The sequence below is a fragment of the Physella acuta genome, unplaced genomic scaffold (genome assembly GCF_028476545.2).
Source record: "Physella acuta isolate Inbredline_101_S28 unplaced genomic scaffold, ASM2847654v3 ptg000258l, whole genome shotgun sequence".
Lineage (NCBI taxonomy): Eukaryota > Metazoa > Mollusca > Gastropoda > Physidae > Physella > Physella acuta.
The window spans coordinates 669,480-688,358 of NW_026731777.1; the positions used below are offsets into that span (position 1 = coordinate 669,480).

The following is an 18,879-nucleotide window of genomic DNA, read 5'->3' on the forward strand; positions in this document are numbered from 1 at the left end:
TTTATATGCCCAAGTCACTGAACCAGGTGAACTCTACTTCACCTGCCCCATAAGGTTTGAGGGGATACTTTACTTCTTACCTTAAGAAATAACAACATATAAAGAATAGGACAAAACATGCAGCTTCTGATGTATTTATTCACATGGCAGTTGGTGACTAGATCAGACTATACAATCTTTTGTTCCATGTTTACAACTCCCATACAAGTTTTGAAAAGATTGTCATTTGAATATCAAAGTTATGCATAGAAAACATTTCATAACAGAAGTACCTCAGATCAAACATGTTCTAAGCAAATCAGATCAGTCTTATGATTGATAACATAATACCATCAAATATGAAATTAACACATGAAAATTGGGTGACAAAATTGTTTTATATAATTAAGATTTTAAACTTGTAACTTATCCACACATAAAAACTTACAATGTAAGTTTTTATGTGTGGGTTTAATATCTATCATCACCCACTAATGAATTGGCTTGTTATATAGTATAGCTATTGTCATGTCCATTTGAACTTGATATAATTATGACTGCTTCAACACCAGTATATCATCACCCTGTAATTAGTGCTCTGTCTCATCGCCCTATAATTAGTGCTCAAATCAGCTATATAACACTTCGCTTAGTACACTCATTTTAATTAGATGAAAATCTGAAAGTAACACCAAATGGTAATAAAACAGATCAGTTAAGACGCCTGTATCAAACTATTTACTTTGTGCAGTCACACATGATGATCTAGAACTTACTAAAAGGAAATTATCTTATGAACGGTTCAATTGGTTCTCATCACACCTTCACTTCATTTGAAACTTTTTATCCCCAACCTACAACTCAAATAGAACCCTACTGATATAAAAGATAATAATTTTTAAGACCCAAGTAACCATGACACATTACTCTATGTTTGGCTGAGAAAATGTTCAGACAGGACGATGGAGTAGGCCACACTAGATATGGAAGACAGGAATCAAATATTAGGAACATCAACAATCAATACAGCTAGGGTCCTAACAAAGTATTTGTGTTTTATGACATGGAATGTACACAAGCAGAAATCAAATTACAATAATTATTGCATGAGCAACAACACAGATGAACACAGTTGTATATAGCCATTGACAGAGAATACTAAAAAATGTTCAGTACTAAAAGACAAAAATGGTAAATTGTGTAAATTATACGGTTGTAAATTTAAAAACAAGCATAAATTAAATGTAATAAGTATTAGCAAAAACATGAAGACCTTTGTATAAGTATGTAATAATTCTATGTGGTGACCTTTCAATAGATATTATGTCAATGGACACCTAATTTATCATTACGCAATTTTCCTTCACCATCCAGAATTATTTTTGTCACCCCTCAATTGCTTAACTTTGCCCACAGCACTAACTGTAGGATACAATCTCAATGATAATGCATCTAAATACAAATAACTCATTTCTAAAGCTGATCACAAAATTTATATTTATGTAAACCTCTAAAAAAATATGATATATTGAGTATCAAACACAACTTGCTTTGATTGTCTTATTCTGTGTTGAACTCCATAAACACAGACACGGCAGAGTTCTAACCTGGGCCTAAATGCTCAAAACTACATTCCACCATCATGAGTCTATTAGGACTCATACTCCACACAAAACTGGGTACGCTTATGCACCTATCCAGCATTATAATTCTGTTTTCTTTCCTTTCTTTGTCTTTTTATCTGTCGTGTCTTTCTGGTAGATCAAAATAAAATTGAGTGAACATCACTTGCAGTCAAATATATTTGAGACCTTTGTTTAGTTTGGCATTCTGCATTAGTCTAAACCCGATAGAAACATTTTGTCTTCAAACTTAATCAACAACAAATTTCTAAATATTAAAATAGAATATTTTCACACCTGTAAACTGATCATTGTAATATTTTTAATGACTGAATTCATATTTTATTAAATGAAACTTTTACTTTTTTCACAGATCTTAAACTAGACTTTTTAATTGTATTTCAATTTCTTTTACTTTTCAAGAGACTTAGCCTTGTTATTTAACATCTTCAGTTTCACTGACCATCAACTAACTCTGGTCTAAAGATTGAACTTTTCACTGACCATCAACTAACTCTGGTCTAAAGATTGAACTTTTCACTGACCATCAACTAACTCTGGTCTAAAGATTGAACTTTCCACTGACCATCAACTAACTCTGGTCTAAAGATTGAACTTTTCACTGACCATCAACTAACTCTGGTCTAAAGAATAAACTTTAACTGACCATCAACTAACTCTGGTCTAAAGAATAAACTTTAACTGACCATCAACTAACTCTGGTCTAAAGAATAAACTTTAACTGACCATCAACTAACTCTGGTCTAAAGAATAAACTTTAACTGACCATCAACTAACTCTGGTCTAAAGATTGAACTTTTCACTGACCATCAACTAACTCTGGTCTAAAGAATAAACTTTAACTGACCATCAACTAACTCTGGTCTAAAGATTGAACTTTTCACTGACCATCAACTAACTCTGGTCTAAAGAATAAACTTTAACTGACCATCAACTAACTCTGGTCTAAAGATTGAACTTTTCACTGACCATCAACTAACTCTTGTCTAAAGATTGAACTTTTCACTGACCATCAACTAACTCTGGTCTAAAGATTGAACTTTTCACTGACCATCAACTAATTCTGGTCTAAAGATTGAACTTTTCACTGACCATCAACTAAATCTGGTCTAAAGATTGAACTTTTCACTGACCATCAACTAAATCTGGTCTAAAGATTGAACTTTTCACTGACCATCAACTAACTCTGGTCTAAAGATTGAACTTTTCACTGACCATCAACTAACTCTGGTCTAAAGATTGAACTTTCCACTGACCATCAACTAACTCTGGTCTAAAGATTGAACTTTCCACTGACCATCAACTAACTCTGGTCTAAAGATTGAACTTTCCACTGACCATCAACTAACCCTGGTCTAAAGATTGAACTTTCCACTGACCATCAACTAACTCTGGTCTAAAGATTGAACTTTCCACTGACCATCAACTAACTCTGGTCTAAAGATTGAACTTTCCACTGACCATCAACTAACCCTGGTCTAAAGATTGAACTTTCCACTGACCATCAACTAACTCTGGTCTAAAGATTGAACTTTCCACTGACCATCAACTAACCCTGGTCTAAAGATTGAACTTTCCACTGACCATCAACTAACCCTGGTCTAAAGATTGAACTTTCCACTGACCATCAACTAACTCTGGTCTAAAGATTGAACTTTCCACTGACCACCAACTAGCTCTGGTATAAAGATTGAACTTTCCACTGACCTTTGCCCCCGCACCAGGGTAGGACTGTCCTTCTATGGAGACCTCCTCACACCTCTCTTGCTTGACCAGAAAGTTCCGGACATCCCAGGCCTTGGCCCCATCTTTGAGCATGAACAAAACTCTGTTGTCACCTACCACATACCTGGGTTGGGGCGAGAGTTGGAAAAATGAATACTTACTGACAATAGTAGTTTCAGCCTGTGTCACCATATTTCTCTTATTATATTTAATTGATAATAACTTCTAATAAAGTGATGGGAACTCCACTAAAATCTTAAATGGCATTACGTCTCTTCTTTTAATTCTAGTGATGAAAGGATCTCCTCCAACACTATTAAGTATTAAGTGTCAACTGTTTATGCGCCATGTAGGCCTTTGACTCCGATTTCAGTCAGCTTTTCTTTTTGGATGTGTTACAAAATAGCAGTAATTTGATTATTGAATTTGATTATTGTCTCTCATAGAAGAGTTGCTGTCCCTAGCTGTCGAGCCTCATCTGTCAGAGGGGTCGAACTCGAGACTTTTTGGTTTAGGAACAAACTCAACCACGCCAACCCATATTACGTCTCTAATGATTGGTAATTGCAAGAATGGTGGGAAGGTAAATTGAAGATACTTTTAACTAGCTATGTTTAAGTGTACTAGCCCTAACATTGGTATCAGCAGATTAAAAAATTGCTGTTGTTCTGCCCAAGTAGTGACTTATCAAGATCCTTAACATGGATATTACCTCTGTGTTTCTATGTGGGCATTAAACAAACTGGAGTGCCAGAGCTGAGTTATCTTCTCAGTTTCTTCATTGGTTGGATTACCTAAAGAATAAAAGCCAGAGATTTATTGACCAACAGAACAAGGCTCTCATCAACAGGTTCTCTTAACATAGTGGATGTGTTGTTTAGTGATGAATATAAATGGTGGATATAAAAGTAAATCAGTGGAACAAAGATATATACACCATGCAGATTAGTTAGTCAACTAAAATAGTTCAGAAAACCCGACAGTGAAAAACTGAGAATCAATAGTTAGAGATGCAATGGTTTACAAAGGGATGAACCTAAAGGAACTTTGCAATCTTTTATTTCAAACTAAAACTAAATCTATAGGCTACTGAAATTACAATTATTTATAAACATATTTACTGTCAATATTTTGATACTAAGTAAATCATCAAACCTGAGACAGTAGCAAACATCATCAATGTGCGCCCTTTCTTGGACATTTTGAGCAGTCCCTCGGGATCATTTGGATCTATGCTGGCCAGATCAATCTTTGGTGGCTCCTTCTTCCACTCTGGCAGTTCATCTTCTTCTAGTTCATCCTCATCTGCATCCTGAGGAAAATATATAATTAGTCCATGTGATCTTCTACCACAACTAAAATCATATTTCTTATCTAATATCTAGCTCTAGAACTAGAAATCCATTCCAGATCTAGATCTAGTAATCTAGAAGCTAGACTATTCTAGAGAGAGAGAGAGAGGGAGAGAGAGAGGAAATTAGATTGTTATCAATTATCAAGAACTGGAATCGGTCCATTTGTACGGTAGAGTAAACACACAGTGTTGAGTGTAGTTAACAGTTAACTTAACAGTAACGGTAACATAACTTTACTTAACGGTTCAACTTAACACTTAGAATCTAGATCTAGAATCTAACAAGTAACGTGTATGTGTGTGTAGTTTGTATTACTAAAAGGGTCATCCATACATGACGTCACGCTTTTTTGATGATTTTTACCTCCCCCCCTCCCCTCCGCCACACGTTGTCACAAAAAGCCAGACCCCCCCCCCCCCTAAAATGACGCCACACCTCAACCTACAACCCCCTTCAAAATTGCAGTTGAATTTTTTTAAAACATCAATATTTTTCCAAAATCTTGTCTAAACTATTAATTAGATCTACAATTTATTAAAACAGGGTAAAATCTTAGTTTAGCGTCGTAAATTCGGCCAAAACTAGTAATGTAGGAGAGAGTGCAATAATGAATATGTCATTAAATATGAGTATATTTTCGTATATTTTGATAAAATATTATAAATAATTGAATAATAGATCACCATTTATGGTTAAATCAATTTAAATATCCTGAAATTAATTTTTATCAACCCTGTTCGAGATAGTAAATTTGCTATTAAAAACAGCAGCCATCTTAAGAAAATGTTATTTAGAGTAGCTTCCCTTTCATTTCTATTCGTATGAAAATGTATTTAAATATGATTGTCTTGTTGTATAGTCCGTATAACAAAGCATTTTTTTTTAAATTCTGCTCTTTAAAAACTGAATCTCCTAACAAACAATTTTATTAATTCTAGAAGCATTGTGAGATGCAACTTGTATCCATGTTTTAAATCACGTTTTTTTTACTAATGTTTATTTGATCTTACTATTACTATATAGTTTGAGTTTTTTCTTATTGTTTGAATGTTCACTATTTTCATTTCAGGTTTTTCTTTTCATCAATTAGTGATTCTATCGTAACTTATGACATTCTTTTTACTTCTCTTTACCTTAATTAAACCCCAACCTCCGTCATATTTTTGTTGTCAATGTCACAACAAGTCATAAGGGGTCATCCATAAATGACGTCACACTCGTAGGGGAGGGGGGGGGGGGGTCGGACCGTAATTTTGTGACTATGTGTGATGAGGGGGAGGGGGGGGGATTGTTCAGATGTTGTGACGTCACATTTTTGCATTATAAAAGAGCAATGTTAGAAAACGAATTTTAGACGTTATTTCGCGTTTTAGATAACTGTTTATAAATTGTAATAGTTTAGACAAGATTTTGGAAAAATATCGATATTTTAAAAAAATTCAACTGCAATTTTGAGGGGGGGGGGTGTAGGTTGAGGTGTGACGTCATTTTAGGGGGGGGGGAGCTGGCTTTTTGTGACGACGTGTGACGGAGAAATGGGGGGGGGGGGGAGGTAAAAATCGTCAAAAAAGCGTGACGTCATTTATGGATGACCCCAATGTAAAAAATTACGCTTCGCTCTGCCTTATCTAAGATCTCTAGCCTTAATTTTGACAACAATAAATGTTTGTCATCATTTATATATACAGAGAGACAAAATGTATTATCCACCCGCTTCCCTCGTAAAACATCACCTAAAATAATCAGCCACTCCACCCCTTAAGTGCGTGTTGTCATTATGGTCGATCGCAAGTCTCCACCCGCCAGACACATTTTGGTTATCCCTTGTTGTCAAAATGTCAACATCAAGTACCCAAGTGAGTGGTATGGGGTTGTCCATAAACGATATCACATATGATTTGCTACGGGAGTGAGTGAAGATTTGTGGCGTCAACTCAGGCGGCTCCGCTCCGCAATTTATGATGTGTCGGTCTCACGAAAGGAGGTGAACGGGGAAAAATACCTAGGTGGTTGATGGAGAACCTCTATAATGCTTTGTTCAATCAAAATAACGATAAATAAGCATTAGTATACGTATACCTTGCTTAAAACGAATCATCACAAATGTTGCAAGCCTGCTGTTTTGGCAAAACATTTGGCAAAACGGCCTTAAGGCTTGCAAAAAAAAAAGGCTTGCCACCAAATGCCTGCCGACGAATAAGCCGCGTCTAATGCGGGGCGTTAGGAATACAGCCATTAGCATGGGCCGCGTTAGAGCACCAGTAGGCTATTGCGCTTTGTAAGATGACGTAAATACTTAAATTCAATTTCGCTAAACTGCGCGAAAATTTAGTAATGTTCCATCGTTTGAGGAAATTTATTTTCTTGGACTTAAATTGAAATATCATGTTGACTGTCTGGCTCTTAATTTCCGAATATCACTTTTAATGTATCAAGATTCAGAACTATAATTTACTTTAATATAAGTGTCATCTTATCGTTTATTGTGCTTTTTATAAAGCGCAGAGCAGCTTCAAAATCGGACGGCCATCCTGTTTTCACCAAGCTTCTTTTGGAGCTTAATATGGGTAGTCTAGTTCTATACGGTGAGAGCTTAATAGGCAGCAAGCTTGCAGGAATAACTACGTGCGTTTAAATGGACGAGTGATAGGTGTGTTAGGGGCTGTTTAATGAACACCAACTTATGTAATCAAATTAAACGTCGCATAAGCGTCAAAAAGGCAGTGCTTGTTGTTTTTTTTTAAATATAAAATTAGCCTAACGGTCGGCGGTACCGGTACATGACGTCACGTGCGAGCGCTAACTCGGTGACGATGTACTAAGTGGGGGAATGAAAAAGGTGGGGTTCAAGAAATGCGACTCAGCAAGCTTTTTACATTTCTTGACCCTTCTTAATAGTTCTATCGTCCCCACTGAGAAAATGGATCACCAATGAATGACGCGTCATACTTCTACAGCTGGTCTTTCTCCCACAATCATCCCCTGTTTTCACGAGAGAAAAAACCTGACCCGTCTCCAAAATCACATCGCTGAGTTCTACTCAACCTCTCCCCACCACAAATCACAATTTCTATCTGAAACAATATGTTCATATGTTTGCTCTGTAATAATTCACGCTGTCATTAATATCATAAGAGCGACGTCATTTATGAGCGATCTAATATTGATTTGCTTACTGCAAATAAAGTGTTCAAAAGTTCGCGCTCCCAACAATTGTTGTGGTCTTGGATGCACACTATTAAGTCTGGTAAGGTCTATTAGTCATTAATGTCAACTATATTTTAAAAAAAAAAAAAGAAAAATTACTATACAGGGGGTCATCCATAAATGACGTCACGCTTTTTTGACGTTTTTACCCCCCCCCCCCCACACGTCGTCACAAAAGGCCAGACCCCCCCCCTAAAGTGACGTCACACCTCAGCCTACAACCCCCCTCAAAATTGCAGTTGAATTGTTTTTAAACAGCTATATTTTTCCAAAATCTTGTCTGAACTCTGTCAAAATAGAGTATTTTAATCAATTGTTATTACAATGTATTAAAACAGTTTTCTAAAACGCAAAATAACGTCTAAAATTCATCACACAACGTCACAAAATTACGGACCCCCCTCCCCCCTACGAGTGTGACGTCATTTATGGACGACCCCCAGGCATGTATTAAAACAATACAAAACAATCATATTAAACCACAAAATCAACACAAAAGACATGCGAATAGACAATTTATTGTTTTTAAAACATGGCCGCTGCTTGAATTTACTCATTGTTGTCTCGAACGGGGTAGTTTAAAGTTTATTCCAGGATATTTATGACTGGTTTGGTCTTGGATTGTGATTTGTTATTCAATTATCTGTTATATTATGTAAAATATGACATAAATATGGCCAAATGAAAGAAATATTCATTAGATACCTTCATCGCACATTACTAGCTACGGTGGAATTTACGACGCTAAACTAAGATTTTACCTAAAACAGTTATCTAAAACTCGAAATAACGTCTAAAATTCGTTTTCTAACAACATCTGACCCCCCCCTCCCCTCATCACACATCGTCACAAAATTAAGGAACCCCCCCCCCTCCCCCTTACGAGTGTGACGTCATTTATGGATGACCCCAAACGTAAAAGTCGTAAAAGCAGTAAAAATTAAAATGAAGAAAAAAAATCGTACCTCCCACTGTTCAAAAAGCCGCTCAATATCAGCATCGTTATAATCTCTCACGTCTTTCTTCTTCCACTTTTCAGATCCACCGTCACTTGCTTTCTTAGATTCTTTAGATTTCTTTGCACAGCATACATTTATTAAAATTATCAAAAAGATGAGAATAATTATTTTCCCCATAGTCTATTTTTCTACCGTAGCAGATCCAGCAGTTCAAAACAAGTGATACTTTTTAAAATTATACGTGTGAGAGTGGCATTGGGTGATGTATTTGCATCTTCGTAACTAAAAGAACTAAAAAATGGTAACGTCCCTTTAAAAATGTCTGCGCCCATGTAAACTTAAAAACAAATAATATTGACATCAAACTCTATTCTATTGAGCTCAAACTCTATTACAGTAGTTACTATTAGGCCTATTTTCGAAGTAAATATGTTTTTCAAGCGATCTTCGTATGAATAGGCCCCTAAGTAGATCTAAATCTAGATTCTAGATCTTATAATAGATCTAGAGTCTAATAACAACGGATGAAACTAATCTAAAATCAGTAAATCTAGTCAGTCAGTGAGTGAACGCCGCTGTCTGAGTTGAATAGAGAGAGATTCTAGATCTAGTCTCAACTTACTTAATACTAAACTAATTATTAGATTAGGCCTACTTCTTACTAACTAAACTTAGACTAGAGACAGTGCAGCTGTTTGTTGAAAATTATAGGGCCTAACTTATTATAACTGTTTACTGTTGTGTTAGCCGACTGTTAGGCCTGCCAGCCTACTTTTTTTAGTTTAAGTTAGAGTTAGGGGCTAGGCATTATTCACAGTGGCGTAGGCAGGGGAAGGTTAGGGGGGGGTCATAACCCCCCCCCCCCCCATAGACCCCTCGGTATATAGAAAATGTATGAGGGGGGTGTGCAAATTGAAAGTTTGAGGGGGGTGGAAATTGAAAGTTTGAGGGGGGGGTGCAAATTGAAAGTTTGTCCTCGGGTAAAAATTAGAACCCCCCCCCCCCCCCCCCCTTGAGACGATCCTGGCTACGCCACTGATTATTCATTACCACCGCATTATTCATATGGTGGTATGTGGTATGTTAAGGCACGGGTTAAATTTTAGACATTATTAATAATATTAGGCGAACTAATATTAGCCATCATTAGGGTTATGGTTAGATTAGGTTTAGGTAGGATTGATATATGGCTTGCATGTGCAGTACAACATTGAAAACATTTCCACCCCACTGTACATGCATACTTTGTTCCGGCAAGACTCTGCCCTTAAATAAATTGTAGTTATAAAATATTTGTGTTTTTCTCTGACTTAACTAAACATTGGATGTTGGCTATTGACTATTTGATGTTATTAGTATTTTCATTAAGCTTTAACTAAACTTTAAACACAATTTTAAAAAAGCCAAAAAAACTAGTCATTAAGATCAAATAAATACAATGTAGGCCCTATAGTCTATAGATCTATTTTATCATGTATATTTCATTTCAGTAAATTTAATTAAATTCTTCATGAGCTAGAAAGAAGATACAATTGTGATTGTGCACTGTTGTGTGAAATCTTGTAGAATCATCAAAACAAATATTTGATGTGATGACAGAAACCTTGATGATTCGACTCCGAACTAAGCAGCGTGCAGCCGTAATAGCTGTTTTACTTTTGTTCACGATTGCAATCATCATCTGGCTGAACAATGAACTAAGCAAGCCCTACTACAGCAGGCCATATGTAGACCCGGAGCTTTGGAAATACCTGGGGCCTCCAGATGAAACAACCAGGGTATGACATCGTTGTATAGCAGCTCACTTGTACAGTAGATCTGTTATGAATGAAGGTTTGGAAGTCTGACCCTGAGTTATATGTTTAGCTAATAGATCTAGATGGAAAAGGGTTTTGTTTTTGTAAATATGTAAGATAACTATAATTTGTCAGACAGACTGTACTAAGTAAGTTAGTAATTATCATTAGTATTTTGCTAAATAAATGCATTTTATGTTGTATTTTACTGATATATGAAGTGATTTTACAGAAAGCAATTGTCACACCCAAGATCCCACAGATTGAGGTGAAGATCAAACCATCTGTCAGCATTCAACAGGACTGGCCTATTGCTAAAGTGGAGGAGCAGTTTTTCAGGTGATCTTAAACTGTATTAGGGTAGACACTTTCATATATGATACATCTAGTAGAATGGTGAGAGGCTTTACTTCAACTGACCAAGCTTAAAAATATACACTTGTAAACTGAGGTTTGTATGACTGGCCATTTGAAGTAATTTATTTGTTTTTAATACTATTTTGCTGTGTTTAGGCTTTTTTAACACTACTTTGTTGTGTTTCTGTTAAATTAGCTGAAACTGTCATAGAAATTGCTTTTACATTAAGTATCTACCTTCATATAAAGTTACTAATATGTTAAATATTATCGAAATGTTTGTAGAAGGCTTTCAACTTTTTACTTGGATGTTAAACTACTTTACTGATGAACCTTAAGTTGTCTTAAAACCTTTTGGATCATGCACAAGAAATGATCTATTGTATCCATTTCTTCAGATAAATATTTTATACATAACAAGTTAAGTCAGAATTATCTCTATGACATTATAAAAGGAGTTCAAATAGTTATGATGAACTGGATGTGAAAAATATGTACAAAAAAAATAATCCAATACGTTTCAGGTATTTAGAAAACAAAGATGTCCGCTGTCTTAAAGACACTCGCCTTGGCAACTGGAATGAGGGTGGCTGGAATGTTTGCCTCTCCCCTCCCTTCTTATTCAAGCGCCCATGTATTGTCTTTTCTTTTGGGTAAGTTTTGTGTTAACCAGTTAATCTCTCCAGGCGTATGTTACTCACAGTATGATTGTGAGCTGTATGTTTTTAAAGTTGTAGTTTTATCTGCATTTATGTTTTTGATCTGTATTTATGTGTTTTTAACTGTTTTTATGTGTTTTTTATTTGTATTTGTTTTTTATATGCATATTTTTTATCTGTATTTCCGTGCTTTTTATATTTATTTATGTATTGTTTTTTTATCTGTATTTATGTTTTTTATTTGTATATGTTTTTATATATATCAGTATATGTATATATCAATATTATGTTTTTTTTTTATTTATGTGTTTTTTCTTTGTATTAATGTGTATTGTGTAGTTATCTGTACTTTAACCTGCAATGTGTGTTTCAACAGCATTGGTTATGACTGGCAATTTGATGACAGTGTCGCCAATAACTTTCACTGTCATGTCCTAGCTTTTGATCCCAGGTAAGCGAGAATGCAGAGGCGGTAAATAAATCTAAAGCTGTTCTGTGTTGTGTTTATCTTGCAGCATGGATTATATTTCTAACATCTTAAAGCATGAATGATCTTATAAAATCTGGCAGGATGGATAATTATTTGTAAAATGTTGCAGTTTGAATGATCTTATACAATCTGGCAGGACGGAGATAATAATTTCTAAAATTTTGCAGTATGAATGAAACCTATGTGAAACGGAGTGCACTGATTGACTTTCGGAAAACTGGACTTGGTGCCAGGAATGGGATCAGTCCTGAAGGCTGGCAGATGAAGACATTGGCTCGGCACCTCAAAGATGAGGGCTTTTGGGGGGTGAGTTGTGTGGTCTTTCATGATCAACAATATTATAAAGGTGTTTTTTTGTTACCTTATTGAATGCATATTTTGCTTTATTAGTAAATTACACTTTCAAACCTGGTGGCCCATTTGTCAGAATAAGTATAGTTAGCCTGTTTCAGTGACCTGGGCATATGAAGGGATATTATGGTCACTATGCCCAGCCCCTACAGGACTAAGGACCTGAGCTTGGTATTTGAACTCGTGATTTATGTGTTAGCAGTCCCTTGCAACACTGTCATGTTTTGCATTAATATCTATACAAAAACATTTATTTTTTTAAACTTATAATCTAATTTTTAAACCTTTTTTTCTTAATTATGTCAATAAAAACCTGTATTTGATCATAAGATAAAAAAAAAATAATTTTTTGAAAATGTCATTCCTTTCTTATTTTCAGTTTTTTAAAAACTTGATTTCTGTTTGATGGTTTCAATTTTCTACTGGTAGGTGCCTGTTGACTATGTGAAGATGGACATTGAGTTCTCGGAGTGGGAGGTCCTGCGTCAGGCGGTGAGGGATAACTCACTCAAGTATGTCAAGCAGTTGGCGTTTGAGATCCACACACCGGAGATGTATCGCATCTTCAAACTGAAGAAAAATCCTCCGCCACCTCGTACACAGCAGAACGACAAGTCAGATTTTCTCCGTATGTTTGATACGTTAAAGGCACTTGAGGAGTTGGGGTTTAAAAAGTTTAACTACCGGCTAAATCCTTTTGGGGAATACACCTCAGTCTACTCTAGGAAAGTTCGCTCCTGTTGTTATGATCTCCACTTTATCAATGTAAATTTTCTAAGTAAAAACAGCACTAAATATGTCACTGAAAGTCCCAGATATGTTGGCGCAAGAAGTTTGTAGTAAAGAAATGAACATTCTACAAAACATAAGTGAAGACATCAGAAACATAAGAATGTAATTAATACCTAAGTCAGACATTCAATAATTTGTAGTTTAATAAATTGTAGTTTAATTAGCAGCGGTGCCGATAGTTGATAGAAAAGTTATCATGTTAAAGTCATGTTATCTCTCTCCCTCTTGGTACTCTCACACACATCATTAGCACAGACTGGTCTTTCTTTTCACAACACTACAGCAAATACCAGTCACAGTATCCATGGTATTATAATGCAATATATTTGTTTCTTCCATGTAAATATCTCGCAACAGTTAATGGAGATTCATGTTATTTGCTCATAAGGTTGTGATTTACTCATTGTGTAACAAAATTTTATTTTTTTGTGCAAAGATTCACATTCCATTATTGAAAAACCTTGTAATAACTTCATTATATAATTTGTTGTACTTTATCCTGGCAAAGGAAATCACTTCACATTCCATTGTTTACTTTCACTGTCAATCACATTTTACAAAAAAATAATCTAATTTTTAACTTTATTTTTTTATAGTGTATACAATTGTTTTAATTTTGTAAAACTAATGTAAATAAATTTTGTATTTGAATATAAAGCTGTACAAATCATGTTTAATGATATTACAAGAATTAAAACTCTACACAAAGTGTAACAATTTTAAAGTTTTGTTTTCCTTTTATTTTAGATCTCTGTGTCAAAAATGCTACATCATAATAGTAGTCATCATGTTTTAAGACCAAAAGTGTAACAAAGGAAAACAATAAAATCTGAATGGCTGTATCTTTTTACCAGTACATAAACATTCTGAAGTACATACAAATACAAACACTTTCAAGAAAAATTTTTTAAAGTTTTGAATGTAATTACATACAACACATACATATTAATAGTAATACATTTTTTTTGGAAATTCTTAGCCTACTAAAAAAAAATTAATGGCATGAACAAAAATGGCAGGTAAATGAGCAGGTAACTCGCTTTGACAATCTCTGCAAAGCTAGAGATGTGGTTGCTAGGATACAGTTTAAACAAGTTGGACAGTACAAAATTAGACTAAAAGTCATCTGTTTCTAGAACCTCATACATATAATGGGATTAAGTGGCCTGTCTTTACTTTCCCTGACTTGAGTCTGGTACTGGTACTAGTTATGAGGACTCAATGATGCCCTATCCATTTAGCCAGGACCCAAACTTGACCTAGACATTAAGAACAATGCCCAGATGTGTGGTCTCAAAGTAAGTAAAAAAAAAAGTAAAGTTCCGCTTCGAACCTGATGGTCCATGGGGCAAGTGAAGTAGAGTTCACCTGTTTCTGTGACCTTTGCATGTGAAGGGATGGTATGGTCAACACTATGCCCAGCCGCCTTTACTTTCCCTAATGTGAGTGAGGTACCCATCAGAGCTGGGTGGACTCAGGGACGTTCTACATTCTTGATCCCAGATTCAAACTTGGTACTTTTGGTGTTAGCAGTTGTATCTCTACCATTTGGCTACTCTGTCTCAGACATACATAAAAAAATATTCATGTTGGCAACAGCCCATTTCTTCACCATCCCAGGCCATTAACAACCTAGTCTAAATGTGCACCACAAAAATTTATGTTGGCAACAGCCCATTTCCTACGCCATCCCAGGCCATTAACAACCTAGTCTAAATGTGCACCACAAAAACTGAGACCATCCGAGTTGGTCCCAATATGGGAGTGCTCTGATGACCCGCACCCCAGCCTGTAGACGGTAGCGCCACCACTACCTGGACATGTGCAGTTGGTGTATGTGTACCTGCTGGCCTTGTTGCCCTGCCTGTGCACCCAGTGACCTACAGAGATCAGTTTAGAGCAGCCGTGAGGATGTGAAACAAGAACCGTCAGCTTGTTTTCCGTGTTCTTGTATTTGTTTTTTAAAGTGTACCTCAGATCATCAAACTGGTTGACCATCTCTTGCAGCTTGTCTGCCAGCTTTAAGTCATGCGTCACACAGCACAGCCTGCAGCCATCCACAGCACCTGACCCCCACTTGTCCACCCTAAACCCATCCAGGGTGACCAGCGGAGAGTTGTCGTCGTTGTACCACAGCCTACATCTGGACTGCTTGGCCTCGCTCTCGTCAAATATCACATGACTGGAGGTCACGACCTCAACCTCCCCCCACACCTTGCTGGGTGTGTCTGAACTTTGACACGTTGGACACGGACAAGTCTTGACAAGCTCTGTGTATTTGATGGCTCGCCACACCCTCCCCGTCCCTGTCCTCAATGAGTTTCTTCCTCTCATCCCATACCCAGGGTACACGCCATCGTTCCCTGGGAGGTGCTTCGGCCTCTCCAGGCTGTTAAAGTTAACTGTAATCTTCACAGTTAAGTCAGCTAGGCATGAGATCAGCTGAGCTATGTCGTTGTCATGGTAACCAGAAGGCAGGTGGCTGATGGCAAAGTTGTTTACTGCGATAAACCCAGCGTGGCCAGGATTTTTCCTGCAGTTTGTCTTGTACTGAGCTAGAGTTGGCTCCCCTTCCCCTGGCTGGCATTCTTGTACCTCATGTGTACCTTAGTTGATGTAAAAAATATTTGTGACACACAGTGTCTAATGCTACATAACTCTTTATTCTATATCACATATTAATACATATTTATTCAGCGGAGCTCTTCACAACTCTAGCACTGGCTTAACTCAGGTTTAAAAATACTTATAAATGTGGCAGAGTACACTGAGATGTAGACATTTGTATTGCTCATCACAGGTAGACATGCAGTTAAACCCATTTGCCACAATATTGTGAATAAATAAAGCTTAATCTTTTAATCCTAAACCATTGTGGGCCTATAATTTAATTAATAAGCTAAGATAAATGTTATAACTGCCTGTTGATAATGTATTTTATACCTACATTAACCTACATACATAAGAAAGTTATTATAATCTAATGGATTTACTATTCACTTTTACATAAACTAGAAAGTTATTATAACCTATAAATATAAACAAATTAATTTTCTGTTCTCTTCTACATACATTACAAAGTTATTATAACCTATAATAAACTACTGAATTTACTATTCAATTTTTTACCTTGAAAAAGTTTAGCTAAATCACTGCCATCATGTACTGCCTTCTCATGGACAGCTAGATTAGCCATGCCTTAGTCTCATAGGTTTCCTTGTAAAGAAATACAAGTGTAGTTGAATATACGATCTGATTATTAGTAGTACATTAGTAATAGTAATAGTTATTAATTGTAGGCTATTACAAGTAGGCTATACTGTATACTATAATGATATTTATTTATTATTATTTATTTGAAATAAATTTATCTGTAATATTTTCAGTAAGTCTTAACTCTTAATTAACTTACTGGCTGTAAAATAATAAATTGAGCTCGATTCTATTAGCCTATTTATTCTAGATTAAGATTTGATTAGGCTAAACACACTGACTAAACACAGTGAACACTAAACCGTTTACTAAAGTCTGAGTGAGTAAATCGTAAACGGGACTTAAAATCTTAAAACTAAATAACTACATTCTATAAGTTATAGATCTAGATCTAGTTATTTATAACTAAACTTAGCTAGAGTCTACTAAGTTTTTTTTTAGTGTGACCTAGAATACGACAAGCCAAGCCAATAACAATTGATACGGCGATTTGTTATTTAAAAATAAATGACAATTATTAGGTCTTAACTCTCTTGTCAATGGTATCTGGCTGTCGCCATTTTCCCACATCGTAACCAAAACAAACATCTAACAAAATCGATAACGTTTCGTTAACACCGTTACTAGATCTATTAATATCTCCCGAGTTTGGAATTTTCCGATTTTATTTTTACCTAAAACACAATGTAGATCTATGCTATTTTCATGACGACTATTCATTATTTAGAGTCTACCTATATTAATAAATTATTTAGCTTTAATTAATTTACGATAAATCAAGCATTAGGATATGATAATGGCATCATAATGGGAATCCAGAATACATGAAGCCTATAAAAAATCTAACAATTGATTATTTTAGCAAAACAGCCAAGGCAGACCGAAAACCGGATATAGCCTATTGTTTTAGCTAAAGCACAACGTGACAACACACAACACCAAGTGTGGGTGGAGTGGCCTACTTAAAAGATATATTGTTTATATTATTGTTTTGAATTTATATTTAACAAGCCCGCCGGTTGGATGAGGCCACGCATGGGGCTCGTTCTGCCAGGTATTGAAGGGTCGATTCCAAATATTCTCTGGGATCTAGAGTAGGCTATATAATAATATTTTAAATAGCTTATTGTGCACGCTCTGTTCTATGAGTCTATGCTCTGTCTTAACACATCATCACGATGGCTAGAGTAAAGTTATTTTCCACAGAAATGCAAAGAATATTCACCGTCACGTTCCATAACCAACCTCACCCTAACCTAGCCCATTGTCACAATAATCCAACCCCAACCTCACCCTAACCTAGCCCATCGTCACAATAATCTAACCCCACCCTCACCCCAACCTAGCCCATCGTCACAATAATCTAACCCCACCGCATTCTAGCACATCGTCACAATAATCCAACCCCACCCTCACCCCAACCTAGCCCATCGTCACAATAATCCAACCCCACCCTCACCCCAACCTAGCCCATCGTCACAATAATCTAACCCCACCGCATTCTAGCACATCGTCACAATAATCCAACCCCACCCTCACCCCAACCTAGCACATCGTCACAATAATCCAACCCCACCCTCACCCCAACCTAGCCCATCGTCACAATAATCTAACCCCACCGCATTCTAGCACATCGTCACAATAATCCAACCCCACCCTCACCCCAACCTAGCCCATCGTCACAATAATCCAACCCCACCCTCACCCCAACCTAGCCCATCGTCACAATAATCCAACCCCACCCTCACCCTAACCTAGCCCATCGTCACAATAATCCAACCCCACCCTCACCCCAACCTATATAATCCAACCCCACCCACACCCTAACCTAGCACATCATCACAATAATCCAACCCCACCCTCACCCCAACCTATATAATCCAACCCCACCCACACCCTAACCTAGCACATCATCACAATAATACAACCCCACCCTCACCCCAACCAAGATAATCCAGCCCCACCCACACCCTAACCTAGCACATCATCACAATAATTCAACCCCACCCTCACCCCAACCTAGATAATCCAGCCCCACCCTCACCCCAACCTAGCCCATCGTCACAATTACCCAGCCCCACCCTCACCCCAACCTAGCCCATCGTCACAATTACCCAGCCCCACCCTCACCCCAACCTAGCCCATCGTCACAATAATCCAACCCCACCCTCACCCTAACCTAGCCCATCGTCACAATAATCTAACCCCACCGCATTCTAGCACATCGTCACAATAATCCAACCCCACCCTCACCCCAACCTAGCCCATCGTCACAATAATCCAACCCCACCCTCACCCCAACCTAGCCCATCGTCACAATAATCCAACCCCACCCTCACCCTAACCTAGCCCA

At 36.8% G+C, this 18,879-nt stretch overlaps 3 protein-coding genes across 5 annotated transcripts; 1 reads left to right on the forward strand and 2 right to left on the reverse strand.

Moving 5' to 3' along the window:
• Positions 1–1,588: 1,588 nt before the first annotated feature.
• Positions 1,589–9,121, reverse strand: LOC131938892 (LDLR chaperone boca-like). Its single transcript, XM_059297118.1, has 5 exons — positions 8,875–9,121; positions 4,503–4,659; positions 4,060–4,141; positions 3,330–3,471; positions 1,589–1,733 (listed from the first exon to the last, which is right to left on the reverse strand). The coding sequence occupies exons 1-5, from the start codon at positions 9,043–9,045 to the stop codon at positions 1,683–1,685; spliced, it is 603 nt and encodes a 200-aa protein (XP_059153101.1). The 5' UTR covers positions 9,046–9,121; the 3' UTR covers positions 1,589–1,682.
• A 64-nt stretch (positions 9,122–9,185) lies between these two features.
• LOC131938889 (putative methyltransferase-like protein 24) lies at positions 9,186–13,437 on the forward strand. Of its 3 annotated transcripts, none has more exons than XM_059297112.1 (7): positions 9,186–9,291; positions 10,359–10,646; positions 10,897–11,003; positions 11,546–11,674; positions 12,057–12,131; positions 12,338–12,476; positions 12,951–13,437. In XM_059297112.1, the coding sequence occupies exons 2-7, from the start codon at positions 10,461–10,463 to the stop codon at positions 13,359–13,361; spliced, it is 1,047 nt and encodes a 348-aa protein (XP_059153095.1). In that variant the 5' UTR covers positions 9,186–9,291; positions 10,359–10,460; the 3' UTR covers positions 13,362–13,437. The 3 variants fall into 3 exon arrangements, with proteins under 3 accessions (XP_059153095.1, XP_059153096.1, XP_059153097.1); XM_059297113.1 differs by having other exon boundaries at positions 9,241–9,291; positions 10,435–10,646; XM_059297114.1 differs by having other exon boundaries at positions 9,241–9,291; positions 10,468–10,646.
• Positions 13,438–14,333: 896 nt separating this feature from the next.
• Positions 14,334–17,133, reverse strand: LOC131938890 (uncharacterized). Its single transcript, XM_059297115.1, has 3 exons — positions 17,039–17,133; positions 16,443–16,529; positions 14,334–15,919 (listed from the first exon to the last, which is right to left on the reverse strand). Exons 2-3 carry the CDS (start codon positions 16,507–16,509, stop codon positions 15,021–15,023), a joined length of 966 nt encoding a protein of 321 aa, XP_059153098.1. The 5' UTR covers positions 16,510–16,529; positions 17,039–17,133; the 3' UTR covers positions 14,334–15,020.
• Positions 17,134–18,879: the final 1,746 nt, after the last annotated feature.

Bases quoted from the DNA above. Each gene is read 5' to 3' on its own strand.
- LOC131938892 (XM_059297118.1), bottom strand. From the start codon at position 9,045: ATGGGGAAAATAATTATTCTCATCTTTTTGATAATTTTAATAAATGTA. The intron at 4,660-8,874 runs GTACGATTTTTT...TATTTTCCTCAG, and splicing joins GGCTTTTTGAACAGTGGGAG to GATGCAGATGAGGATGAACT. The intron at 3,472-4,059 runs GTAATATCCATG...GCCCCAACCCAG, and splicing joins GCCCACATAGAAACACAGAG to GTATGTGGTAGGTGACAACA.
- LOC131938889 (XM_059297112.1), top strand. From the start codon at position 10,461: ATGACAGAAACCTTGATGATTCGACTCCGAACTAAGCAGCGTGCAGCC. The intron at 10,647-10,896 runs GTATGACATCGT...GTGATTTTACAG, and splicing joins CTCCAGATGAAACAACCAGG to AAAGCAATTGTCACACCCAA. The intron at 12,477-12,950 runs GTGAGTTGTGTG...TTCTACTGGTAG, and splicing joins AAGATGAGGGCTTTTGGGGG to GTGCCTGTTGACTATGTGAA.
- LOC131938890 (XM_059297115.1), bottom strand. From the start codon at position 16,509: ATGGCTAATCTAGCTGTCCATGAGAAGGCAGTACATGATGGCAGTGAT. The intron at 15,920-16,442 runs GTAAAAAATTGA...ACATCAACTAAG, and splicing joins TTTAGCTAAACTTTTTCAAG to GTACACATGAGGTACAAGAA.